The sequence below is a fragment of the Bombus vosnesenskii genome, unplaced genomic scaffold (assembly GCF_011952255.1).
Source record: "Bombus vosnesenskii isolate JDL3184/JDL3185 unplaced genomic scaffold, Bvos_JDL3184-5_v1.1 scf7180000013273, whole genome shotgun sequence".
In the NCBI taxonomy this organism is placed as follows: domain Eukaryota; kingdom Metazoa; phylum Arthropoda; class Insecta; order Hymenoptera; family Apidae; genus Bombus; species Bombus vosnesenskii.
In genome coordinates this window covers 2,391,309-2,419,090 of record NW_022882931.1, presented here as the reverse complement: position 1 = coordinate 2,419,090, position 27,782 = coordinate 2,391,309, and the positions used below count along the sequence as shown (strand labels likewise).

The 27,782-nt window shown below is 37.8% G+C and overlaps 1 protein-coding gene and 1 long non-coding RNA gene across 7 annotated transcripts in view; one reads left to right on the top strand and one right to left on the bottom strand.

Moving 5' to 3' along the window:
* Positions 1–27,782, top strand: part of LOC117231593 — a 109,566-nt gene that overhangs the window by 24,170 nt on the left and 57,614 nt on the right. For all 3 annotated transcript variants that reach the window (XM_033490173.1, XM_033490171.1, XM_033490172.1), the window contains exon 2: positions 7,510–7,688. In XM_033490173.1, coding sequence (XP_033346064.1) covers positions 7,510–7,688 — 179 coding nt within the window. The remainder of the gene's footprint in view (positions 1–7,509; positions 7,689–27,782) is intronic.
* The window catches only part of LOC117231594, an 83,684-nt gene that overhangs the window by 5,020 nt on the left and 50,882 nt on the right, over positions 1–27,782 (bottom strand). For 3 of the 4 annotated variants that reach the window (XR_004493004.1, XR_004493001.1, XR_004493002.1), the window contains one exon: positions 20,357–20,561. This is a non-coding gene — a long non-coding RNA (uncharacterized LOC117231594). Of the gene's footprint in view, positions 1–2,015; positions 2,644–20,356; positions 20,562–27,782 lie in introns of those variants that run through there. The other variant, XR_004493003.1, reaches the window with a different exon arrangement.

Sequence of the window (27,782 nt, the reverse complement as noted above, 5' to 3'; positions counted from 1 at the left end):
AATTGTGAGGATTATGGAAGAGTTACGGCGACTATGAGAACGAGAGTCAGAATTTAGAGAGACGGAATTTCGGCGAATTGTGTCACGTTGAATGAGAGTTATTGTTACCGTTATAAATAGCAAAACAAAGGTAGCACAGTCTAATGTTCTGGTTAAAACGACTGCAATCTATTTAATTAAGAATCAGTTATATATACTTAAGAAATTACCATCTATACATTCGTTCAACTGCTTATAAAGAAACTGAACTTTTCTTATCTAAGTTCCAATCAACTTAAAAGCATAGTTTGTTTCTGTTTCAAACCTCACACTCAACTTGCAATTTGCTTGATGTATAGTGGCTACAACAAGTATTGACACGTACCCTTATCTTCCAACGAAATTCTTCTTATCTTTTATCGGGTCTTTTTATCAGAGTTTACACTCGATTTTCATAATGTTCAATTTTTGCAGCGATATAAAAACTTTACTAAATCATACGAGATTTAATATATCAATGGTTTAACTATATCGTTTAATTACTATGGAAATGCCATAACAAATATTTAAACGCATACTTTGTTTCCGTCTCAAGTCTTACGCTTGGACTCGAACTAACTTGCAATCTGCTTCATCTCATCACTAGCTGTGAGCGTAACAGACAGACCCGTAGTCCCATTCGAGCGTTCCAGCACGTTTCAGCGGCCGACCCAGCAAAGAGCAATAAAGCAAAAGTCAGAAACGGGTAAACCCATTGATTCTGTCCGCTCGTCGTGGCAAAGCGTTCCACGAAGGCACGCAGAAAAGTGGAAAAAGTATACGGTCGACAAGGAAATGTCCACTTTCGCGGAAATTACGTGGAGGCAGTGGCCAGTGACACGCTGACACGGCGATGTACTCGCATGTACAACGGCTACGTAACCGGGGGGTTGGTCTCGCACAGCGATGTGCCGACTGGCAAGAGCGACCGCACTTTACGAGCATTGCGGCGAAAATATATGATTCTCTCGGTGGCCTAGCGCGACCGTAAACTTTCGTCCTCATTGTTTCGAGCGACGGAACGCTAAGGGTTTGGGGTTGAGACGGTTGAGGGGAGGGGATGGGGTTTGGTCTGGTTTAAGAGCGGTAGACCGCCGCAGGATTCGAGACAGACGTAAGATTAACGGCTGGTTTGCTTTGTAGTTTTATAGTCACCAACTGTTATTCCCATCCCACTCTTTCTTCGTGGCTTCGACGTTTCGCCTATCCGATATCCTACCTTCTCGATGACTATTTCTTCTAAATGGAGATTTATGATGCGAGAAACCGTGTACCCAATGCCGTCCAGCAAAGTGGATGGTCGTAGGTGGAGTTAAACGAAACGAGAAGAATTTAAATAATCGCATAGCTGGATTCTCTGCTTGCAAATAGCGAAAGTGTCGGCATTGCAGTGATGAAGATGTAAAAATGTCCTTAGAAAGTATAGGCTAACTGTGTGAATGTATACATTTATTGGTACAATTGGAGAAATGGAACCTAAATATAGACGTGTTTCTCTTAGTAAACTTTGCGCTAAGGGAAAGACAGAGAGAGGAAGAGAATATTTTCTTTGAAATATTTAATTCTATATTGTCTGGATATTTTCATATTTTTGATATTATAAATATTGTATAAACATTCACGGTTTACTTTCGGTACATAATATATCACAGAATTAAGAATATGAATATATCAAATGAACTGGAGAGCTTCTCTCATTTCTAAAATTAAAAACCTCAGTAAAAAAGTGGGACAAGCACATCCTTCTCGAAAAAGAAATTAAGTACAGAGTTTACGCCGGGAATTTTGTTTTAAAATCGTGGAAGTATTTCATCGTTCCGAACTCAACTTACAGGAAAATCGTATTACTTATAGCTTTATAAGACGATCTGATATTTCCATTTAGATTTAATAACTGGAATTTAATAGGAGAGTTTAACTTCAGCCACAATTTTTTTAAATTAAAGATACTGCCACTTGAAGCTTTTCTTTGAAATTCACGACAGTTTGTCGCATTGCAATCAAATTTTCGATTTCTCTTTTATATTGTAAAACCTGCAAGCATTACGTAGAAGTAGCAGATTCTCAGAAAAATCGTATTAAATATATGGCATTTCAGCTATTATTTGTAACGAAAGAGGCTCTTCAAAAACTTCCAATCTTTATTGCGTCTACGATAAGGCGTTCTTTACTTTCGTACGTAATGGTTCCCATAATCCCCCCTTCGTTTCCTTCGAATGCGGATTTAAACATCGTTCGTCATCGTTTTACGCAAACGACACGCGTCCTCCTCCTCCCTAAGAGGAATCGCGCGTTACGTAGACGGGTGCAAAAAGGGGCAAAAATCGGGATAATACTTTCGGGAAATAAAAGTGTCGTTTGCCGGTGAAAAAAGCTTCGGTCGTAATAGCAGGGCGAGAGAGATTTCGAGGAGGTGAGTCGAGTGCCTACGAAAGATAGCGTAACGCCGTGAGATTTAGCACGTAGTAATTCGCCTTAATGCCGACGTACATACGCGTCCTCGTCGGTGCTCCATTCGAAAGCGATATTTGTATTTCGTGGGACGTGCCGCCTCTGCGTCCTTATCGTGAACACACCCAAGGAGATTCACCAGAGCGCGTTTCTCTTTTATCGCGTCGCCTTACACTGCAAACAGAACGAATGACTACTTTTTGCCGCGGTTACTTTTATCGGGTACAACGTCGATATCAACACGTTGTAGACTATACGAATTGGGCTTAATTATTCGTTGCATATTTTTTTTTTTTTGTAAACGATATATAGTTACATTTTTAACGCTACGCTTATTTTTATGTAATTTTATGTATTTAATATAAATAAAATATCGTAAGAAGGAAAAGGACGACATAGAAAAAGAAATAGAAGTAATACTATGTGGCTGGAGTAAAAAGTTTTTGACGTTTGAAGAATCTATTTAGAACCTATATACCTTGCTGAATTTTCTATAATGAATGTTTGAAATAAGCTTTAAGTTTGAGTTAGATATACTTTCGTGTCATTTTATAAGGCTAGCGATAGGGGATCGAAAGTTAAAATTTCCATGAAAAAGTTAGTGAGTAAAGTAGCTTGTCGTTTAAGCACCATCTACCTATCGCGTTCTTAATACTTAATTGATCGATAAACCAATTAATCCACTGTGGCGTTTCACAGTAACTTTACTATGTAATAGACTCGGATAAATCCACTTTAGTTTTGCTTTAATGGGTGCAGAATGAAATGTGCAATTGCTAAGCCAACTAGAGAACTCCAGTAGAGAATTATAATACAGACATGTTTCAATATTTTATGATGATCGTTCGATCTACGGGGCTTTGACATTTCGATAAGTGTTGCACAATTTTATCATGATATTTTGATCAACGAAATTCCAAAATTTCGGCAAATATTTTCAAATTTCGTCACGACGTTTTAATCTACGAACTTTTAATTTCGTTAACGAATCTTTCGAAATTTTATCCCTATCTTTTGAAACGTGTCTGTCACATCCCAAACATAGCTATTGTTTTTCTTTAATTACCGACTAAGAGAGCCTGAGGCGTCGCTGTACAATTATTCTAGTCAATCTTCAGCGCCAATGGAAATGAAACTGGCGTGCGTTGGATAGAGTTGGTGGCGTTGCGCTTGAGGCATAATTCTTTAAAAAGGGACAACCCAAGGGGGAAGGTAAAAGAAAAAAAGCAGAAAAAAATGAAATGTCTCGATGATCGGCCAAAGGAAAATACCCCGCGGCTCAGCTAGAGACAGAAAGAAAACACTTTCGGTTTACGGGACCCCGTATACGGTTTATAATATTATAAAGCTACGTCGATGGAAGGGGAATAGCTTAAGGGGTAAAGAAAGTGGCGAAGGAATGAATCATCTACGGGTAGTTTCCTCTGAGCGTGCCCATAGCGGCGAAAAAATAGAAACAGACGGTGCTTGGTCAGACGAAGTAACGCGACGGTGTGGCTGAGATAAGGCGGCTGACACGTTCGAGCACGTTCTACTGATTCTCTTAAGGGTATTGATTAGGATTACAGGCACGTGTTCGGATATTTAATCTCATTTTGATTATAGTTTCTACCATTGGAGAGATTTTGCTGTTTTCTTAAAGCGAAGAATAAAATCTGAAGTAGCGGATTTCTTTATTCTTCATTTCGATGGTTTTCTTAACTTTGCGATGCTATAGTGGGACACCGGGAATATTCAGCAGTTATTTTTGTTTCTGACATTTCTGAGAGATAATGTCTGTTCTTTATAATTGTGGTAATTTTTTACCATAATAACGTACGATTAAATATGCATATTTTAAAGACGTTTGTTAGATACGTTGGTTTGGTAGACAGATAAATTATACGTTAACTTCAGCTATTTAAATACTTCCAGTTTTGTAGGGGAATGTTCAAAACACTCATATTTATTTAACATACGGTCTAATATAAATGGGTACGTATGCAAACGAGAAGAGGAATAAAGGGCCGAAATAAAATAATATCTTGAAATTATGCTAGAAATATGAAACGTATATGCACGTGCACATAAAAGTTCAGATATGCAATGCAAGGATATAAAGTGCAACAATAAAGGCGATGGAGTGCATAAACAACTTTATATTCTCGGAGGAAAAATTATAGTGCAAAAAGTTCTGATATATTCGTCGTGAAACTTGCTCACAAAACAAAAATGTGTACAAGTAGTTAACACTAGAATTATTAACGTTTAATGTGTACCTGAAAATATGTTATACGCAGACAATTATAACTAGAGTGATAAAAGTAATTGCCCAAAACCATCATTTTTACCAATGTATCTACTATTAAAAACTACCATATATACATATATATATATATAGATATATATATTATAAATTCTAACGTAGAAAACATTACTTTTAACTCTTGCTGCAGTGTTCAATTATACAGAAACATAAAAAGCATTTTATTTAAATTCATAGTGCAGTATTCAATTATGCAAAAATATAAAAAAAGCGTTCTTTTCTTACATTCAAAGCATAGTGGTAAATTATGCAAAAATATAAAAAGGAAACATTTCCTTTTTAATTCATAGTGCAGCGTTCATTTACTAGGCAAAAACATAAATTCCCGTCTAGCAGCGCGAAAGTGTTAAGCTTTTTCTATCCTCCCCTTTGACTCTACTCTGTCAACAGTGAGCCCCCTCGGTTGCCTATAAATTCGTCACGCGGCTCGATATCCCAACCCCATTTCCCGGGGCAACGCTAAATAAAGAGGTAAAGGTCGACGTGTAACTAAATCCCTCCGCTGCACGACGATTTTCAACCCGTGTACATCATCCGTATTCGCGAGCTCTGCTTTTTGTCAATTAATCTGCAGTTATCAGTAGGTCGGGATAGGATGAATTCGTGCGACGTTGGGAAACCAGCCGAGGGGAAGTTGGTCATTTGTATGACGCCAGCGTGCTGCTGTATATACGGGCGTTATCTGTACACCGAGCTTCGCCCCTCTGGGGAAGAACGGCCTGTGACACGTTAACGTGAGACCACGAAACGAGAGAGGGACGAAGGGGAAAGTTGTTGGTTGCACACGATGGAAAGAGGATACCCAGCCTCTATGTTTGGGTAGAACGTTGTTTATGCGAAACAGTCAGCACAGCGAGTTACGATGTCAGCGGCTCGTTCTGGTTGGCTTCGTTTGATAATTCGATAGCACTTTTGCACCTCGAGCATAGCGATTCTCGTCTCTCTTCTTTTTTCTTTCCGCGTTTCAAGCTACACGCGCTCGGTTACGGTCCAATTAAATTTATCCGACTGTGTTTTCGACCTCGAGAAAAAAGCGTGTCCGCGATCCAGTGACTGTAAAAGGGTAGTAGAAAGCGTAGAAGAGACGAGGACAAGATAATACAGCTGTTACATCCTTTTCCCTTTCTCATTATTTTCTTTTTCTTTTTTATGAATTTCGAAAGCTACTGTGATTCGTTCATCTCGAACATGAGTCATTATTACGAATCTACAACGAAAAGCAGCTAAAATTCCCCGTTTCATTTCGCGCAAATGATAAAAGCTACCGCGTTTTTACCCTCCGCAGTCCTCTCATCCATCCAAAAATAATAAATAAGGACAGATGTACTCATCAAGGATCATCAAGGAGAGTTGAATATTCCAGGAAAGTCGAGTCTTTTGCGAATCATTTACGAATCACTTTCGTACGTATCTTGAAATTTTTGAAGATTTATAGGTACGAACGTATGATCAAGAATTCGAAGAAAATGGGTCTTTTATGGGTTTCTTTCGTATTTCGAAAGATTTGGAGATGAAGGGAAACTGCTCCTTTTCTGTGGCTCGCCACGTTGTGTTAGTAAAGTCGTGATGAACCATGCTTTCATTCCCAACTTTCCTTTCGGATCAATCCCTGTCAATCGCGAATAGGTATCGTTCCATGTCGTTCTGATGATGATGGATGATGATGGAGAGACTGTTCCTAGGTATACTAACGAGGCAACCGTTCGAATAGAGCTCGCGACCATTCCGACGGACGAGTTCATTCGGGGAAATTCCAACAGATTACGGGTAACACGTGTCCAGTCGTACACGCAGAAGGGAAGAAGTCGAAAAACGAGAAAGAGACTCACATGAGATGAAAGAAAACGGATATCCCGATCTCGTTCCTCGAGATTAACGCGGATTAATCCAGGGAAAGCGAGGCGTTTAATGAGCAAACAAGATCCATGTGATTTTTCTTTTATCTTCCGCTGGAATATCGAGGAGAATTTTACGAGTCTGTTGGAATTTCTCGAGCCTTCCTTTCTTTTTAAGAAGAAAGAAAATATTTCAAAGAAGTTAAGTTTCTTTTGGGGTAATTCCTTCGTTGGCGGAAAAATGTATGAGCTACCGTGTAAGAGTTACGAGACTAATGGATTCCATTAAAAATGCTGCTTACAGTGGCTGCAAAAAATATTGCCATATTATCGTATTTATTACAGCGTTTGCGTATTAATCAACGGGGTCCAAGCATATTAAATTTCATATCATTTTGTATTTCTTTTATACGGCTACAAAAATCTGATACAATGAAAATGAATTGTAGAACGTATTAATAAAACGCCTAAATATGCGTTTTGTCGCCCTCCTGGATATTTGAAAATATCAGTAACATTAATTATGAAGATTCATATTAATTATGTTAGATTAACATTACAAGTAAACTGCTATTATTTGTTTCTAAAAGAAACATTGTACATTTATCATCTATTTTTAAAAGCCTTGGAATTTATCGAGTTATATTCCACTCTTCAACTATTCCACGTTAAAATATCTACTTTTTTTTTAAACCAAGTAACACAAAAGTGAGGAAATCAATAAAAATGGACTTGTCGGATCGTTTCCGCGAGGTTCTTGCTGTATTTTTTGTTATAGAGATCAATAGAAACAAACCATGACTAACACACCCACTAGCGAAGTTTCTACTTCAGACTATTACAACAACAATATACCTTTCACGAAATATAATTTCACAAACCCAATTGTTTTGCTTGTAGCGCCTGTGCAACTTCGTGAAATATCGAAGGAGGGCTCGCAGCGGCGTCCAAACGATGCCAATAATGACTCAGCCGAAGGGGATTTGCCCGTTTTTGAACCGACAGCGGCGAACGTCAGCGCATTCGTCGGACAGACCGTGTACCTGCCATGCCGCGTGCGAAATTTGGGAGATAAAGTGGTAAGCCGCAGTAATTTTCTTGCCAAATGGAACGCTAGTTACCCATCGAACCTTGTTATTTCCGAAGACAGCACGAAGAAACGACGAGAAATTATGAGTGTTCTATATTTTCTCTTTTTATTTTACTAAACAGAACTGAGAGGAAGAAAAAAATGTTTAGCCTCGTAGATCGTATTTTATAAAAGCAGCGTGAGTTTTATAACCGATATGAAAAGTTGCACCGTAAAGGTGCCACGTAAAAATACCAAGGCTGAAACTGTCCCCCCGGCTAGCGTTTCGTTAACCAGAGGCAGTAAAGGTTCCTGCCACTTTTCAAAATCCTAGACTACAGGCCTTCTTATCTTGTTCCGTACTACCAGGAGAGAAGTTTTTGTTCGTGAATATAGCGACCTGTAACTTTAGAATAACCTGCTGGTTAATTGTCCTTGCAGAGGATATCAGAGATTATTGTTATATCGTATTTTATTTGGAATATTCAGACCAATTAAGGATCAATGTGGCAATTTCTTCCAACGAATTTACGTTACTGAACGTCGTTTTTCGATATTGCACTTACGCTACTTTCAAAGAATTAATTCATAATTTCTTCTTCGCTGTTTCCTCCTCCACTTGGATTCTACAGTTTTATAAAGTTGAACGAAATCGAAGTATCCATAGCAGTATGACACGAACTATTTTTATTTCAAGTTATCCTTTGAAAATAATTTTTCCTTTGAAAATAATGAAAAAATAATTTTTCAAGAATGTCGAAATCAATATTTCTGATATAAACATCTTCCACTACATTTAATAGAAAGATAATTTTGCGAATATACGATCAGTTGACATGGTATTGAATTAAAAAATATTGAAAAACAAGAAACGTGAATTATCATTCTATGCTTTCCGTGTAATATATTGTTGAGAATTGTGGATCCTAATTGGCGAAATAACAGTAAATGAACACTAAGGTTACATTTAGAATTCATATTAAAATAGTTTTAGATTTATTTAATAAACGATTTCCAGGATCTTCGTCGATATACATTTGCACGTGTCTCAGTACTTCCTTTGTCTCACCATCTTCTATACCAAACTGCCAACGGAACAGTTACATTCATCTGTTTTTCGAGACGCCGCGCACACACATACTTCCACACACTCATATTCACATACGTGTGTCACTACTACGTGGCTAATCTAGTCTAGCACACAAAATTATACATATCTTAATGCATATAATAATTGAAATTTCACAATCATTTAAAAGAACGATGCAAGTATTCGTAAAAATTACGACCGTCGCAATCCTTTAATCTAGAAGTGATCGAAAAAATCAACTTAAAGAATTTCATTTGAGAAGTATGTTTTATATATTTGCCCAAATGTTTAGGTGTACAACAGTGTGCCTCGTAACGTATCACCGATAAGCGATAGCGTAGATATTAACCTCAAAGGAAACACGTTGATGTCTCTGTGTTCCTTCCTCTATGTGCCTCGTTTTGATCGATTGTCACGAACACGCCAGCCGTGCAGGCTTTTAGAAGCAGTCAGTGTCTACGGTTTTCGTGCTGGCTGGTTTCTAATCGTGACCGCTGTATTTATTGGTCGGCCGTTATTACGGAAACGGCGATTTGTCATGGGCTGGTATTAATTACACCAAGCGGGGTGCAGAGATAACGGAGGCAAAGGGCTACGACGTCGCCGTTGTCGTCAGAGACGCGAGACAACCTGTTTGAATAGAAATTGGCCTACGAAATGGGAATCGGGGACTCGAGCGCAACTTCCGAAAATTAATTGTTACAGGGCTGTTGCAAAGTACGCACACTGCCGGAATACGGGGCTGTCTCTAATCGAAATTCTCCGGCCTCGTTGACTTACTAGCCCCTCTAGTGTATTTCATAATTTAAGCGAACTTACAAGTGAAACGATTCGATCGTGTGCGGCCATTTGCTACGTTTTGGAGAAATCTTTAAGGGGTAATTATGATCTTGGGTCGTTTTCAGATACCTCTAGTTTCGGAGAGATAGGCGGAATTTATTGGTCTTAGATAATGTTCCTAAGAAGCACGAATAGAGACCACACGAGAGAAGAGACTGGCAGAGATATTTAGCCCACCGAGAATCAAGCTTTATAGTAGTTCGCTATATAACTCAGGGACACAGGATAATTTTCATAATTTCTTTATGCTGCTATAAATATTGAATTCCTCTTCATATGTTATAAAATTGTATGGCTTTAAGAACAGGTGTTTTACGGAAATATAAAATCAAACATTTTATAAAAATCAAAGACGCAAAATAACTTCTGTAATTTAAAATAAAAATAGTTCGTATTATGATGCCATAAACACTTGAATTTCAATTGTCATAAAATTATAAGATCTAGATTATGTAATAGTATATACATTACAGAGGATGGATCACTATACAAATCGGAGACATAAATTAACTTTCACAATTGAAAATACAAATATTTTGTACTTTATAATAACTACTACAAACATTCGAATTTCATTATGTATTAATTGTAAGATCGACATAGATTCGTAAATGCCTGTGAATTTTCTCTATCAGGCGAGAAAGCCAACTATTATCTTAATTTTCCATTTTGCTTTCCAAACAACCACGATTAATTACAACGAACAATTCCTGTTGCCACGGACAAAGAATTCCTAGCGAGTCTCCAAAGTTTTTCCTCCTTTTTCTCCAGTGAACACTCTGGCTATTTAATTCTCGTTTCCGCGGATCTTGCGCATTTTTCTATTTCATCGGTCGATTACGGTGCGGGAAATCGCGAAATGTTGCTGAAAGCGGTAATCAACGATTCCCTATAGTCAGCATTTCCACCAGCGATAAAATCTTCTTGCTAAAATCTTTCTCTGTGTCCCGGAAGCAAACGCGGACCAGGCGATGGTTATAAAAGTTTTGAAAATCGATCGCCAACTATTAGAGAGAAGACATAACCTTTCTAGGGATTGGATGGTAAAGGGCGGAAGCAAAGTATGAAAGAAAAGCGAGGAATTTATGCTAATCGATGATCATAATCATTTCACGGGGAATCACGGATCGTCGCACGCCAGCAATAACCTTGTCTGGTTGATTCGTTTTGCTCATAGACAATCGTTAGGTTAAGGGTCGCTTGACGCCGTGTTCGCTGGATATCATTTCGTTTTACCGCTCGTCGGACGTCGACGTTGTATTATTTCTGAATCCGATTCTCGGTGCCGGCGTCAAAGTGAAAAAGCCACTTTCCGGCTATCAACTTTCCCACCAATATTTTCCAATCGATCGGGCCCTGTCCGATTTTTTCCAATATATATTCCTTCGGTTCTTTTTTTCGTCTATTTTTAACCGAACGATCGGTTGTTTGATCAAAGATCGGCCGTAACATGGCATAATGGATAAGTCATATTCGATTCTCGACCGATTAATATGGAAGCTAAATGAAATTTAATCGAGGAGTTTTATCGATCAAACGCTGCACTCTGATTTTGACTAATTTTTTCCTCGTTCGGTAAAAGCTCGCGGTCTTATTGCAAATTTTATGCATTTGTGAAAAAGTTCCACGTGATAATACGCATATAATATGCAAAAATATGTAGAATAATATAACACGTTGAGGTGAAAGATTTTTTTGAGAAAAAAGAGCGACTGTCGTTTTTAAAAAGTGAAACAGATCTCTATTTATGTTTGACATTTATTTGTGTGTATAAAAGTACGTTTGTACATAAACTTCCACAGTTCAGTTAACAGTATTTAATCTGCCGCTAGGGGGATTAATAAAAGCTTGCAATTTTTGTTAACAAAATATCAATCACACGGACAAAACACATTTATCTTAGGTTACAAAACACTGGTGTTTGATCTCCCATAGATTTGACGGTATTATATTAATGTCGAAATAAAGTCGTCATTGTACATGCATTTCAAACAATTTTTTCGTTAACGCTATTGTACTGCACCTGCGTCCGTCCATGAATATTTCACCGATTCGAATATCGTGGCTACGTCCTTTTTAGCTCGTTTCCGTGTAGATTGAAACCGTTTTCGCGACATGCTTTCGATTCAATTTTCCCTATTTGAATCTTACTCTGTTTTCTTCCTTCATTGAATTCGTCTTCATTCATTTTCTTTCCAATTGATTTATTTTTAATTGAATGATGATTTAAAGTTGTTACGGTGGTAAACGAAAATATCGAGACTTAAAAATTCTTCACAGTCTAATTATAAGGCAAATTAATCATTTTGAATCAAGTAACTCTATCTCATCCTACAGTATTCTGGGAAAATTCATATTAACCACGACTAGTGCTCGTGGTTGGTAAAGTAGCCGTATTTATTTTATTCCAACGCAGATTATTTTCGATCAATATTTACCAATACTTTATTTGACACGAAATGTTGGATGTAAATAGCGTAAAGTGGTCCGTGATTTGTTGACTTTGCCTGTGTCTACTCGCGGTTTTGATGGATGACCGGAAGCAGCCTGTTTCGCTGTTTATGCAAAACTCGAGGAGTCGGTGTCGTGCGCCGCCTATCATTTCCGATGGCGCATATTCGCCGGGAATTTAAGAGCAGAGTCCCGGTTTCACAGACGTAACTTGCAATTTCGATTGTCCCATATTGAAATATCGGGCAAATATCGGGCAAATAACGAGCAAACAGCGAGGCAAACAGCGGGGCAAACAACGAGCATTGGAAATTACAGTAATGTAGTTCGATATTTCCCATGTAATTCATTCCACGACCGCGTGTTTTTGATTTCACGACTACATCGGCCACGCTACGAAACGCGAATATCAGTCAACAATCGAAGAAAGAGCGGTTAGATTGATGGCAGTAGAATGAACCCGTCAATAGCCAGACACGAATCTATCTAGCAAACTTTGGATACTCTGGCAATTTTAAAAATCCATTCTACGCGGAAATTCAAACGGTTTCACAGGCTGATGGAACAATGGATGACGGTAGGACAAAGCTCGTAAACTTGACTGGCGATCGATGAATCATTTTTGTCACCTTACGATCGATCGATCATAAATTCCCTGGCTGGCGCTCATCGTTCCATCGAGCGAGGGATTAACGCGGTCCAATCAATACGTTTCCAACAACAGACCAGTATATCGCTTCTCATTCCTGATCTGTCACTGTCTTCATCCCCTCCACTGCACTGGAATTTCACCCCTTCGTCACGCTAATGTACTCGAAACGAGGACAAGAAGAAGACGAAAGGGAGAGAAACGAATCGGACACGGTTGAACACGCGCCTACCCTGATCCGAAAGTGACTCGTGATTTGTTGACCTGGTAGACAGGCCAAACAACGGTCTCATGATGGATCGTTGTGAAAAAGAGAGTCTTATCGGTCGGGTCAGATCGATTGCGCGTACTACAAGAACTCGAAATCGATCCTTCTCTCTCTCCCTGTTTCTGTCTCTCTCTCTCTCTCTCTCTCTCTTTCTCTCTCCGTGGCTGTTAGCTGCTGCCGCATAAATTGATCCACGCGAATTCCAGGCGCGCATTATTTATGGAAAGAGAGGAAGAGAACGGGAGAGAGCCGGCCATAAATATGATTAATTTTCGTTTCTCGTCCGAAAAACCAGCTGCACCATGGGAGATAATCAGCAGGCGAATATACACCGCGTTCCTGCCTATTTTTCCTCGCTCGAAATATGTTTGGAGCAATCGAATGCTCGTCACGAACGGCCGTTATCGACGTCGCCATTCCACCACAGCAGATTTCACGAATTTTCCTTCCCTTCCTGTGTTTTTCGACGAACTCAACACGCTACCTTGTGTAATCGCGTTGTATATTTTTTATTTTGCCCCAGGGATAATTTGAGGTGAGAAAATTGAATGTTTTGGAAGTGGATGTTGGACATGGGAGATATTTTTTTGGACAGGGTATTTTTTTTTGAGAAATTTATGATATCGTTTGCAGAATTATTTTATCTTTTTCCTCCTTTTTGTTTTAGGCGTTATTTCCTCAAATTAACTAGTTTTTGATAAAAGCACGTTTTCGTTAGAGCGCCTGACAACGGAGAAAGGAGGCTATTGTCCGGTCGAATTTCCAGTTTTCCAAATGAAATTGGACACGGTAAAGTCTCGTGTCGAAACTGGTCGGGGCGGGGAATTGAAAACTTGAAAATTGCCTATATTTTTGACGTTCTCGGCGCTCTATTTTTCCTCCAAACGGATCCATATATATTGTTACACGAGCGGAATAAAATGCCAGGCCCTCGAAAACCGAATACCTTTGAATTTTTCACGAGTGAACATTAATTCGTGTCGGCGACAGTAAATAAACGATAAACACTGCGGAATATATTTAAACAAATTTTCAACAATAATCTTGTTCCGACTTGTCGTCTACACAATTTTTACATAAACTCGTATTTATTACGTTTAACTGTCCATGGACAGTAAATTGTCCATTAACCATTTGCAAATTTAATTAAAAAAGAAAAGAATGCTAGAAAGAGAAATTTATGTGACATGTGACAAAACATAGTATCAGTTCTTTTTCTTTCACAAAATATTAAACTGTCAAAACCATAGTCGCTTTAATCTATCTTAATACCAGTGAAAACACTTTTATTCCATTAACATCAAACTACTACACTCCATTAGTACTAAAATTGAGAAGTGTGAGTGAATTATTAATAACAATATTTATGAGTTGGTACGCGTTGTTACATATACGCGTTGACAAATTTAATTTCCCTCTTTTGCATTCATTATATTTTACATTTTTTCCAATATGTACCATACGCATTACCGTATTATATATAAACTTTATGCCTTCGTTATTATGCTAAATATTCTGGATTTCGTTCTTCAATTCAGCAATTTAATGATCGGGGATGAATACACAGGATAATCGACTAGACCTCAAATAATTCCAATGGCATTTAAATCGGATGGTTTGCTGATCGGCGGACCACGAAAATATGCGAATATTATTTCATATAGCGTGATAAAAAATTATAATAACTTCGACAGAAATTGTTCAAAAGGAATTTGCTATGTATCCGATACATAGTAGAGATTATTATTATATCAATCAATATCAATAAATCACACATTATGAAATATAGTTCGTTAGTAATCTTTTTTCAGATATAATTTCATTTTCATTTAATTTCTCTTTTGTAAAAGCATAGAATATTCGATTCAATTTCAAATATCATATAAATATATATATATATATATATATATATATACTATAAAAATATGTTGCAATCTTAGGATATAAAAGATTGAACGACGGTGAATGTCAGAACCTCGATCGACACAGTTTCATTTTATGTTAGAGTGATAACAGAAGCATAGCCACGCGATTGGTTAGCAAGATATTTGGAGGTCGAGCGTTTCCCGTGCGTTATTTCCGCAATTTCGTTTCGAGGCGAGGTAATACGGCCGCAGCCTGACGTCACGCTGGCTTAAATGGCTTTGAAGCGACGAATCGAGTGCAATTTTCAAATTTTTCCCAGCCTGTATCGAAAAGGTTTCGAACCGTTCAATTGTACACGATGTACCAGCGAAAACTACTTGGCAGCGAATAAAAGGAATAGGAAAAGATTTTGGAAAGAAGTTATATACATGAAATCAGGATTCACACGGTTTCTCTGTACTGCGTTTAAAGGTAGCATAGCATCAAAGCTGGGAATCTTCGCAGCTGTACGAAGGCAGTGAATCATTTGTCACGTTTCAAACTCGAAAATTACGCGAAAAGCTGTTGGAGCCTGTGAGTAGCTTTCCTGAGGAACACGTAGTCGAACGTGTTCGTAACGCGATCCCGTGGAATCCGGTGTTTCCTGGCTTGAGAATTTTCGGATCTTCGAATTTCCGAATAATTCCTGCTTAGCGGAAATTCGCAAGCTTATCTTCACGGAATACGAAATGTCACAAATATGCATGAAATCCTTTTCTTTGCGATCTTCAAGTTTTTGTTGAAATTTTCGAGAGTTATTTCACGCGACCTCGAAGAATTGCAATTATAACAGGGCCTCAGTTTATTAGTGAAATTTCACACGTTACAAATTACAAGTTATTATTAGCGAGTAACTTTGCATACTTTCCGATAACAAGTTTGATAATCAAACGTGAAATTTTGCAAGTAAATTTCACAAATTGTCAATTAACTGATTATTCTATCAGAGGGATATTTCAAGAAGAAAAATCTATACTAACTTGTAACTTATAACTTACCAATTTACTAATATTACTAGTTAGTAAATTATTGTACATAGAAACACCGAAGCCCAGAAAAATACACAAGCATATTATAAAACCTGCATTCTATGCGTCAACTGATTGAGACGATATGTGTCTTCACAACTGCCTGCTTCCATGCGATTTTTACCAAACGCACATAAATTGCTCGATTTTCTAATCATTTTCTAATCACGTTGCTTACTCAATCCACTAGATATACTATGCATTTGTCAATCTTTCTCCTTTACTATGGTCAAAATAATTCGCATTAGACGAAGAGGAACAAGAAAAACCCTCGGAGGCTCATCAAGTATTATCGTAATGTTTACTTTCCCAGAAAAATATTCGTCGTGTGTTTACCGATGAAAAAAAACCCGTAACATGATAATGCATTTGGCACGGATCAGAGAAAACAGACAAGTGCACGAGAGAACAAGAGAGAGAGAGAGAGAGAGAGAGGGGGGAAGATAGAGAGCTACGGAATTTTAATTATGTACGAAAAAAGTTGCCAAGTAAAAAGCCTTTTTTCATTAAGATTACACTCGACCAGGTACTCGTGCTCCCTAAACAAAATGTTCGTTTTCCTGTTATGTTCTTAACACGAGAGAGAAAGAGAGCGAGACGAAATATTATACAAAGAGTGAGAGAGTGAACGAAGCAGGAGGTGAACGAAGAGGAAAGGAAGAGAAAGGGAGGCACAGCAGCCTCGAGTGAAGAAAGGTGGCGGAGAATGTACGCGTAAAAAAACAGAGGGAAAGTAGCTTGGCATTTCAAAGATGAGAGACCACTTTGCGCTTAGAAGGAACTGCTTTACTTTCACAGCTTAGTAAATGCGCGAAGGTGTGCTCAAAGGAAGAACAGGCTTCCGGGGCAAGGAGGAGGGAAAATAGAAGAGCCGAATGAATGAGGAAAAATAAGGAAGAATGGTTTGGAATAGAAAAGGCGAGGAAATACGACAAAAATGGTTCTCTACTGACCGAAAGCCGAAAGCGACGATTCAACACTTTACCCGCCTATTGGATTTATGGGGACAGCGTGGCGCTCGTGTGGGCCGTTTGACCGCGAAATTGCGTAATTAAATTAGAGCCGCCTCATATAATTCGATAATTAACATTCCAAAATGGGTCGGCGATAGCTCGCGAGCTGGCGAACCACTGGAAAAATAGAACGTGGCTGTAAGTTAAAATTGTTTAAAGGACCGTTCGTATCGGACAGTTTATGGTCGATCTATATCGACCGGATCGGAGTAATTGACTATGTCGCCGACGATGGATTGCTCTCAGGAAATATGTATTGCTCAGAAGCCATATTGATGAATGAACTCTATAAATTGATGATATATTTTTTACAGTTTATTTCTGTATTCATAATTGTTGATTTTATATGGTATAATAAATTTATTTGGTGAATTATTGCTTTGAAAAGTTGAATTGAATGGGAAATATTCATAGAGCGTACATAACATATTCAGTAGGTAAAATAATTCCCTACCTAAGTTTCAGTTTTCAAATTATACTCCTAAGAATTTGAAGTCCATTAATCTCGTACTCAGGTAATAAAATTGCGAAATTTCCGAAATTAGATTGACTTCTAAGAAACTCGTCTATTATAAAACTTGAATACTTTCGAGACTTCGAACTCGCTGAGACGAAATTAATTTTCAAACTTAAAATTTGATATAAAAATAAGGACAAAATTGGCGAGGGAAAAAGCTATTCGATTTTAGAGCAATGGTCGAAGACAAATTATTATTGTCGTAGGAAGTGTATTTCGAAAAGAACTCCGTATGGATGGTCTTCACGACACATGCCATTTCTGTGAGGGGCGCGACGTTCAAGGAACAAGTTAGTCCTACGAGCTCTTTTCTCCGACGTGTCACAGTGGGAAGAGATAAACTCGACTGGTTGGAAAAGCTGAAAAGCACTAGAGAGACTGTTTCACGCTGCTCGCAACTGTTGGAAGATGAGATTTCAGGCTTTGAAACTAAGATTTCGACTTTCTTTCCTTTCGAGTGCTTTTCCTACACTAGTCGATGAAATTTGACGTTCTTTTTTTGACGAAGAGACACACGGTCATCACTCGAGACTGGTGTACTTCTTGTGTAAAATCACTGCGTCGAATCATTAAAATTCAAACGATTGTTTCACAGTCTATATAGTAAGAAAGATATAAGAGAAGAAGAGAACTTTTGCGATAAAGTTACTGGACGAAAGTCGAAACAGTAGATCGAGTCGCTTACTCATCAGACTAGGCCTGAAGAAATGAAATATTGACGTGCTTTGAATATAAGAATTAGATCAGATAAGAGTATCTTCACATTTTGAATTTGAATTTCAACCTAAAAATTTGATCTTCGACTTGAATATGAAAAGTTGAATTTAAAGGTAGGAAGTGAGACTTGAAGGTTTGAATTAATATTGGAAGATTTGAAATTAAATGTAAACTAGGAAATTTCAACTTGAGCTTGAGCTTGAAGTTGAAGAAATTTCAGTTGAAATATGTAAATGTTAATTTTATTTTGGAAATTTGAATCTGAATCTGCAGATGTTAATTTTATTTCGAAAATTTGAATTTGAACTTTTAACTTATCATTTTAAAATACCGTCTTCTTGCTATTTAGTCGAGACGCAGAAGGGAAAACTTGTTAGGAAGCTGTAGTTACTGAAAATAACGTGAACAATGGTTGAAACGAAGAAGCGTTCCATGCTGCTTTTGTTTGCTACCTCTTTAAGCGTTGGAGTATTTCAAAGCTTTTTAACCTCTTGATAACAGTCTTTTTAATAATCAAGTAGCATTAAAGATGCAAAATACGCACAAGCTATAACAATCCAGAGCAAAACAGTGTGCTTTTTCACAATAATTAACGTTTATGAAAAGGATTTAATGTCAAATCACCAGCGCACTAACGATCTTCGATTAATTAAAAAAAAGAGAAAATACGATGAATATATTATTTTCTTCATATTTAATTCTGTTAAATACTTCTCATACATTATACGTTATAATTAAAACTATGAATTAAGAATATCTTAAATTAATTGAATATTGCGAAAGCTAAGCAAAATTGTGATACAGAAACAATACACGGAATTATTGCAATGTGTACGTCGAAGTGACCATAAAATTCCATTCGACAATCGAAAAACGAATGAAAGATAAACGCGTCCAGGCGAACGGGCATCGATGAGCAAGCTATAAAACAAAGCCTTAGTCAATTGTCAGGACCGATGGTTATATCCTGAACTGGAAGGAATCGAGCAAAAATAGAGCGGACGAATAAAAAAGAAAAAAAAAGGAAGGAGAACAGATAACAAAAATATCAAATCGAATATGTTTCGAGCGAGACCCATTTTACTTGCCCGGTCAGATAAATTCTTTGGTTACCTTTTTCCCTTGACAGCCGATTTTTTTTCATCGAAAAATCGTGGACGAATACACAGGATGTTGCATGGCTACCCTTCGAACGTTCAAAATAGAAAGGCGACTGATATTAATGTCTCTTAAAGGGATACGCGTAAAGGAAAGAAAAAAGAAAAATAAAGAATAACGAGATCCGATGGAACCAGCGGAAAAGCTATGCTGATAGAATATTAGTAGAATGGCGGAATAGCTGTAGCAGCAGTGCGGTGAAATGAAACGAATTGGAGGAACGAGAGAAGTAGTATTAGTGGAAGCTGAGCTAGTCGTACATTTTCGAGGTGGATACCATTTTAATTACAACCACCGTCCATAAGTCGATCCGTATGAGAGACAACATTTTCTCGGTTTAATTAAGCGGTCGGCGTTCCTCTTTGCTGAGGTCTCTTTCGCAAAACGAGTGACGTTCTGGTTGGACATCGATTTATCAAATTATCCTTTAAAGGAAGATGGTTTTTCGTCATAACCGGGGAATTAATCAAACGTATTTAATAATTTCCCTTGGCTTTATGTGCCAGAATTGAATAAATATGGGTGTATTATGTTAAAAAGTTGTCGATAACTTGTCGACGAAATTTCACGAAATTCCAAATTACACCGTAGTGTAAATATGCAAAGCAAGTTAACCTTTCGATTTTCAGAGATGCAGCTCAGTTATTTGGTTTGCGTTTATTAGCGGACCGAAATTTTCCCACTGACGAAATGACCCCTTTTGGTCATGTTCACGGCATTTCCTAATTTTCCTTCATTTAGACCCGATTTAAAATTCACGTTGCTTATTTCACCCCGTGAACAATCATCTGATTTTTTGAAATTTTGATTTCGACGTTAAAAAAGTAGTAGCCCCGTAAAATATCCGATCAGGTACGCAATAGATTTTCCTGAAACTTACGTGGTCAATTTTCAACGTTCGAAAATTCGAGCAGAATCTGGCTCCATCGTTTCACTCGGTTGACGATCAAATAAGAATTGATCAAAGTTTGATCGACGAAAACGGAAAGACGTGACTTCGAGAGAGAGAAATTACCGAAATGGAGGAAAATTGTGAACTTACCAATTAAATTCTGGAACGCGATGTGTGTCTGGCAAAACGTCGACGCCATCTGGCTTCATACTTTACTTCCATCTGGCAGGTTGCTGCTTGAAGGATGTCGATAGAATCATGCGATAGGTCATCTAATTGTTTTCCTCGGCAACTTCCAGAAAGGGTATTTTGTCGTGACAAACGACGTTCCTCTCTATCATCCAGTCGGATATTTCTACGGCAGAAAACAACGTTGATCGTGAGCAGAGAAAAGTAACCTTTGTTTCGTTCTTCTCCACTTTTCTTTTTTTGTTTCATAGAAGAAACTTTTTATTTTCAGACAGTTGGGCAGCATCGTAAAATTCGAAGTGAGAGCATTCTTTATTTTCAATGGCTGCTGAGGGAAACGTAGTTTCAAGAGAAGAGCTCGCAATTAGAAAGTTTTTGAAAACAGAATGGAACGGAGACAGAACAATTAAGACAGGAGAATTAGAATTAAAAATTTCAAACTTTCAGCTGCGAGAATTCGAGTTTCAAAAACAAAAACGAAAGAACAGAAATGTAAGAGAAATATCCTCTTTTCCTCTTATTTCATCAACTTCTTGGTTTGATCAACGGAAAAATTTTCATCGTAATTTTAGTGAAAACGGTACAATTATAATCATGTTATATTAGATTTTTAGACTAAAAAGCATTATGTGACGAATAACAGGGAGTTTAAAATTAGTTCTTGCCTACGTGAATGTTAGAAATTCTTCGATTATATAGTTAACGATTATATTCTCAACTATATTATTGTACAATATAGTACAGTGTATTATATCACAGCAGAGAACTACAGATTGATATAATTGAAATCCATTGATTCTGCCCACTACCTATGATTTTTCATTCATATAATAATACACGTTCAAATAATTGGATTCAATCAACGCAGATTCGTTGAATCGGACATTTGGATGAAATAAATGGATTTCATATAAACGAATTTCTACCTGATCATGTCAAATGCAATCTTGCTTCGTAAAATTACGGTGTTGTTTCATATCTATTACCTATTCAAATTTTCGTTATCGGGTACTATATATGAGTTACTCAGGAACTACATTGATTAACTTCATAAGTTAAGAAATTCTTAGAGAAGTTCAATATTAATTAATACTTAGACAGTGAAATTGAGAAATTTCGAAAAGTCGAGTTGATGAATTTTACTTCTGAAAGGCTGGTATTTTAAAAAGGTTACAAACATCGCAACAACGCAATTCTCAATCAGTCAATAATTCATCAATCCATTTCCTTTACATTTGCCAGTACACGAGAAACTAGTATTATTCTGTTATTTAGGAAGGTAGATATCTTTACCACGGTCACCTTTCCCACTGCAAGCAGCAGAGATTAAATTACTTTGGGCTGGTCGAATTAAAACGCTAATAACCAACGTCCGATATTTATTGGACAGCTTTAGCAGAGTTAAAGTCGAAATCCGTGCGCTGTTCTACCTTCCAGCGTTCTTCTCTATCCGATTCTAAACCTCGTCAGTGCCTCCCTTTCCCTCGTTACGCCTGCACCTTTCACCCTTTCCACAAAAGCGTCCGAAACTTTTACGAACCCTCGAGAGTCTGGTAGCGCCACCATTGTTTCCCAAACAGGGGTTGTTACCACTTTTATGAGAGAGATTTCGAGCTTGGCCGGGTAGATAACTTTGCTACGCTCGTCGCTTAATCGGCCGCCTCTAACCCTTTTTCGCTACACAGTTTCAACCCCTATCCGTTCGTGGCCGACCCAGTACTCTTCCCCTCTTTCGGAATCAAGTGATTTCGGGATCAACTATAACGACCCATTTCGGGTTTCAACCTGGACTGTTTACGAGCCACGATTTCTTCTCTATTTTTACCCTGCTCAAAACGAGGATATGGAAATTCCATGGAAAATCGTGCATCCCTTTCTACTCGCCAGACAGCCGGTAATTTTCGACCGGGCAGAATCTGCTGACGCGAATTTCTAAACCTGACGAGCGTCATAACTCGTCCTATAATGCCGCTCTTTAATCGTAGCCACCACCCTGCGTTGCTTTATGTGACCCGTGTCAGTGATAACGTCGAATATATAGCGCCTATTAAGCCGGATATTTTTCAATGAAACTGTCACAATGGTCTCTATCTATTAGAACGGTTGTATCTTTTTCTGTTTGACTGATATCCCAGCCGAATCGAGCGAGAGAACGATCGTAGGAGGTTAAGGAAGATAGTTCTTGCTACTTGGAATTATCTACACTGGTCATTGTAACTTTCAACTCTGTATCGATCGCAATACACGTACTTTTGCACTTTTATATTTTTATGACTTCGCGAAGGGACGTGACTTCGCTGTCGTATGTGTTTATTAAATATTCATAGTTCAATAAATGATCGTAAAAAATTGTCCTTCCCTTCTACTCTAAATATTCTACCTTTTACAACTTTCAATTCTATATCAATCGTGACACACGCTTTCTATGCAGTTTTGTAATTTCTCCGAACACCGAATCATTTCGTTTGTAAACTATATCGTAATGAATACTCTTCGACAACTCGATTCCAATAAATACTTAACATCAGTTCGAATGAATCAGCTTGAGAGAAGAGAAAGGCACGAAAACAAGAAAAATCATTGGACATAATAAAACGAACGAAAGAAAATGCGTCAGAGAAAGTAGACACATATTGATTGTAGCGATGATAAAAAAGAAAAAAAGTATATCTACAATTAGCACGTTAATAGTATATATTCATCTGCACGCCGATACCATTTTAGACGATGATACAATATCGGTTTTTTCGTATATATCGAATTGAATAGCGGTAGTGTGGCGAAACGAGGCTCGTTTTTTTTAGGAGAGGCTGGTTTTAGGGGATGGCCAGAGAGGTTGGGAGCTAGTTTTATCTAAGCGTATCAACGGCCGAATGTGGGCCAGGTCCGGCGTTCCTGTCCGGGCTAAAAACGCCTATACGCGACTGCCGCTATCGAGCAGTTCTCATCCCCGATTAACTTTAACGCCGCACCGGCGGCGAATGTATAAAAATTTCATCGAACGGCATCGGTTACCGCTTCAGGACTAACGTGTACGTAATGAAAGCGCTACACGTGCCGCGAAAAATAACGATCCACTCAGCTTCTATCCTTTCTCCCCTCTATATTTCTGTTTTTGTTTCTTTTTTTATCTTTTTTCTTTCGCCACTCGTCGACCCGACGAAAGTATCAGAGGAACGAAAATGAACTGCGTTCAAATCGAGCCACTCCCGCGGCTCTACGTTTTCGAATATTTCGGTAATTGATATTTGAAATTGAACCGCGTGGACGTTTGTTTTTTTTTGCCTGGCGTTTCCTGGTCGCGGAAAGCAGAGGGAGCCGTTCCTATGTTTTTTAGACATGTACGAATCTCTGCGATCGACGGTTTGGATTAGCTTCTTTTCCATGTTTTATAATTGATCCAACTGTACGGTCTTTCTCCACTCTTTTTACCCATGGAATATCGTTATCGATCGAAAAACTGCTTTGAAGATTAATCATTGTGTAGAAAGTTTCTGGTTGCCGCGGTATTCTCATTGGATAGCGCTCTTTCGTTTGCGGAAGTGAGGTTTTCAGTACTCTGTCGAACTCTCCAAAAGCCGAGAATATTTTACAACAGCCTCGACCTCGACTATTCTCCGGGCTAATTAGTTCGTTTAAAGGAATCAGCTTTATCGAGGTTGATTAAAAGAGTGCTCGAATAGAACACAGAAGACGAGAGCGGCGATGGAAAAAGGAGAGGACGAAAAAGGTTGGACAGAATTCACCTCATAATCTTCGTAGCCAAGCGTCCTCTTCGTTCCCCTTTTACCATCGGTCTCTCTGGCGAAGCGCTCTCCTCGATAAATCACGTGCTCCAACGACGTGTAAACAAGGCTGACTTAATAAATCTAATTATCTGCGGGAAGAGGCGAGAAAGCGTTTCCACCGAAGGAAAAATAATTTCTCGCGGAAGAATTTTTCGGTTCGGATATCGGCGTCGCCTCCCGTGTTCGATCGACTTTAAAACTGTCCGTAAGGGAATATTTATTAGTTTGAAGAGAGATTCCTCGGGTAAATGTCGAACGTTCTAGCATACAAATTTTATGGAAATTCCCTGGGGCATCGTACCATGCTTCCGTTCAAGCGATTTCTATAAATTTCGCCGGTGCATTGAAATAAACGTTCCAACATACAATATTTCTTCCTCTTCGTCTTTAATAATGTTCGTAGTAACGTCTAAATGTTTCGAAACAAGGGTTCCTCATTTGCTAAGCTATTTAGTATATTTCATACTAAATCTTTTTAGAATCTTCGTTTCATCCATATCCATTTTTCTCTCGCTTACCTTTTCTTCTTTTTCTTTGGTTCATCATCCCTCTTTAAAATCTCCCTTTCTTACAGCAGTTTCTGATTAGGGACTTCATATTGTATTTCATCAAGTCTCTCTTACAGGGGATTCAAAGGACCAATTGCGACTAACTCTAATCCAATCGTGTTTTACCGTCTTTTTATCAAACTAGAACCGTCACGAAATAAATCTCACGTCTTTCTTCTCCTTAAATTTTCTCTTTCTTCTTTCTTTTCGCTTGCCATCCTTCTTTTTCTACGCTTTCCCCATCGATTATACATACAATACATTCGACAATGCATTGCGTGCGTATTGGGAAGACATTGATGTTATTAAACGGTGCCCACACAGGTGTCACACAGCGCTTATAAATTTTAGTGCCTACTTTACACGTGTTTCATATATATTTTGCACATGTTTCATTTATATTTCATATTCGAAAATAATGTATTAATAGAGATCATAGTAGACTCATTAAATCATTTATATTTCATATTCGAAAATAATATATTAATAGATATCATAGTAGACTGGTTAAATTTATTAAATTTAACGCGTTAATTTAGTGATTCTAAAATGTCTTTCATCGTATAGCTGGTGATCCGTATATTAGTTTAATACTCTAATTAACTTTCGCTTTATTAAATTCGATTATCTCTCGTGTTCAAATGTGTACAATTATTTCAATTATTTTTACCTTATCCTCATTGATATTAAATTAAATTAAATTTCTTAAAATGCCTCTCATCGGATTTTTAGCATCTCGTACATTAGTTCTATCATTAGCCAGGTTGTGTTTCGTCAAATTTAATCATCCCGTTCATATTCGTATAAATGTAGGAATGTTATATTATTAATTAATAGAAAAAACAGCATGATAAACACAATAACGTTGCACTCTCACAAAATCGAATATAATATCGCGTTTCGCGTATTCGTTTCTCTCTAATTCTACGTCACAACAACACGACGAACTTCTCTCGACCACGATAAATTGAACTCTGACAGCACTTTTCACACTCATTTTTCCCTTAACAAACCTTGGTAACGCTCACAACACTCCTTGACGACATTAACATATCTTGACAACGTTTATAAACAATCACCCCTCACGCCACGTCCTTCTCTGATGTCATACCATCCCACATAAATATTTCTCTTTCCTTTTCTCTCTCTTTCTATATGTTTTCTTCAATCTTATCTCTGAGACAATTTACCAGCTGACCTGGTAATTCCTACTTTTCTTCCTACTTAGTTTTTTACATTCTCTGTTCCGGCGTTTTCTCTCTGCAATTTTCCCACCACCCATCGACTTCTCGCCGTATTTCCTCTGTCGTGTGTCGCGTCTTGCTTGTACCTTGTACCCATGTCAGGTTCGCTTGTCGTTGTCGCGCATAAGGGCCCGTCATCTCGATTTTACTCCTGGTGGAAGTAAAATTTCTCTGTGCAACGAACGTCGTTATTCTCGTAAGTTCAACGGAGACAGTTCCCTCTCTCTTTCTCTCTCGCCTGTTTTCTTCAAAACTCTCTTTGCCTTCTTCTCGTCCGGTGAAAATTCCCACGCGAGGCACAGTAAAACTCCGTTCCACCACGGAACGGAGTTTTAACAAGTTAAATGGCACCCTTCTTCCACTCTGTGAGAGATTTCAGCCCCTAATCTAGACGTAAGAGAAAACGCAATCGATCATTTTCTCAGGTAAATCTCTGACTTTAAATGAATGCAGATCGTTATTTGGTTCAGGATCACCGATACTGAACAAGATCGTAACAGATATTTTCATTAGTCGAGTGATAAAGAGAACGCTTTATTTGGACTGATAAAGAAACTTTACGTGCTATCTTTATTATAGCGAATACAGATTTGCGAAAATTGTTGGATGACGAGTGTCTGAGAATCAAGTAAACATTTATGGTAGAGTATCGAAAGAGAGCGAGCACTGATTTATATTGGAGTTTGCACGTAACAAAAATATTTGTTGTGCTCTTTCAAATTCGATAAGCAAGATTGTACTTCAGAATTTTATTAACTAATTAAACGATAAACGTACTTAGCTTTGGTAGAACTGATTTTTAACTTCAATGCATCATACGTTCTTTATGAGCTCAGCAAGAATATGTTCCAATCGTTAATGATTAACAAAAGAAATTTCTTCCGAATTATGATAAAAGATACCAGAATTTTTATGCGAATCTATAAGAAGATTATTTTACTTGATTTAGAAATTATTGTCCTTATTTGATTATTAAGTATAGCTTCTACTACATCATTTTGCAAGTAATGAACAAAAATCTGTCCGGAATTCAACATCGCTACACGATCTTTATTTTCAACTCCCTTTTTCTCTTCTGTTCGGCGTCTCTGATGCATGCACGAGTACTTTTTACCTTCAAGAATTACTTTACTCATCCCGCGTCACTTATCTCGAATTAATACGCCTTTCAGCACGCCCGCCGACGATTTTTCCCTTCAGCCACTTTGTTCTGAGTAATTTCGCGCGAATGGAAGTCACGGCGAGGAATTGGGTGGAAAAGTATTGTAAAAATAATGGTCGAATCAGTCGAGTATACACAGCCATAAAGCAGGCAGTTTCGCCCGCTGAGACGCGGAATTATGTCCGGTCGGCGCTGTGACACCGTCGCGGCATAAATTCCGGCTTAACGACTGCAATTACGCGGTGAAACGATCGGGCAGAATTTTAAGCATCGATCTCGTTCTACTTGAGAACGATCTTTACCATTTTATGTCCGGGATACGATTGAAATCTTCACGAATGTCAATCAAATTTTTGTACGCACTTGATATTTATTTTCTAGAGATGTTTAAACAAGAATTTCTCAACTGTAATAACAATACAATCTGTAAGAATAATGTAATATAATATTAGCGAATAGATAAAAATCATTAAATGTAAATTATAGAATTACACTGATAAATAGATTTTACACATACATTTTACAGCAATTTTACATTTTACAATTTACAAATAATATAATGAATAAAATAATCAGCTCCTTTGTAATTAATAAAACTTAGTGGCAGGGCTTTAGTTATTTTATTATGTAACTTGTTATCATTGT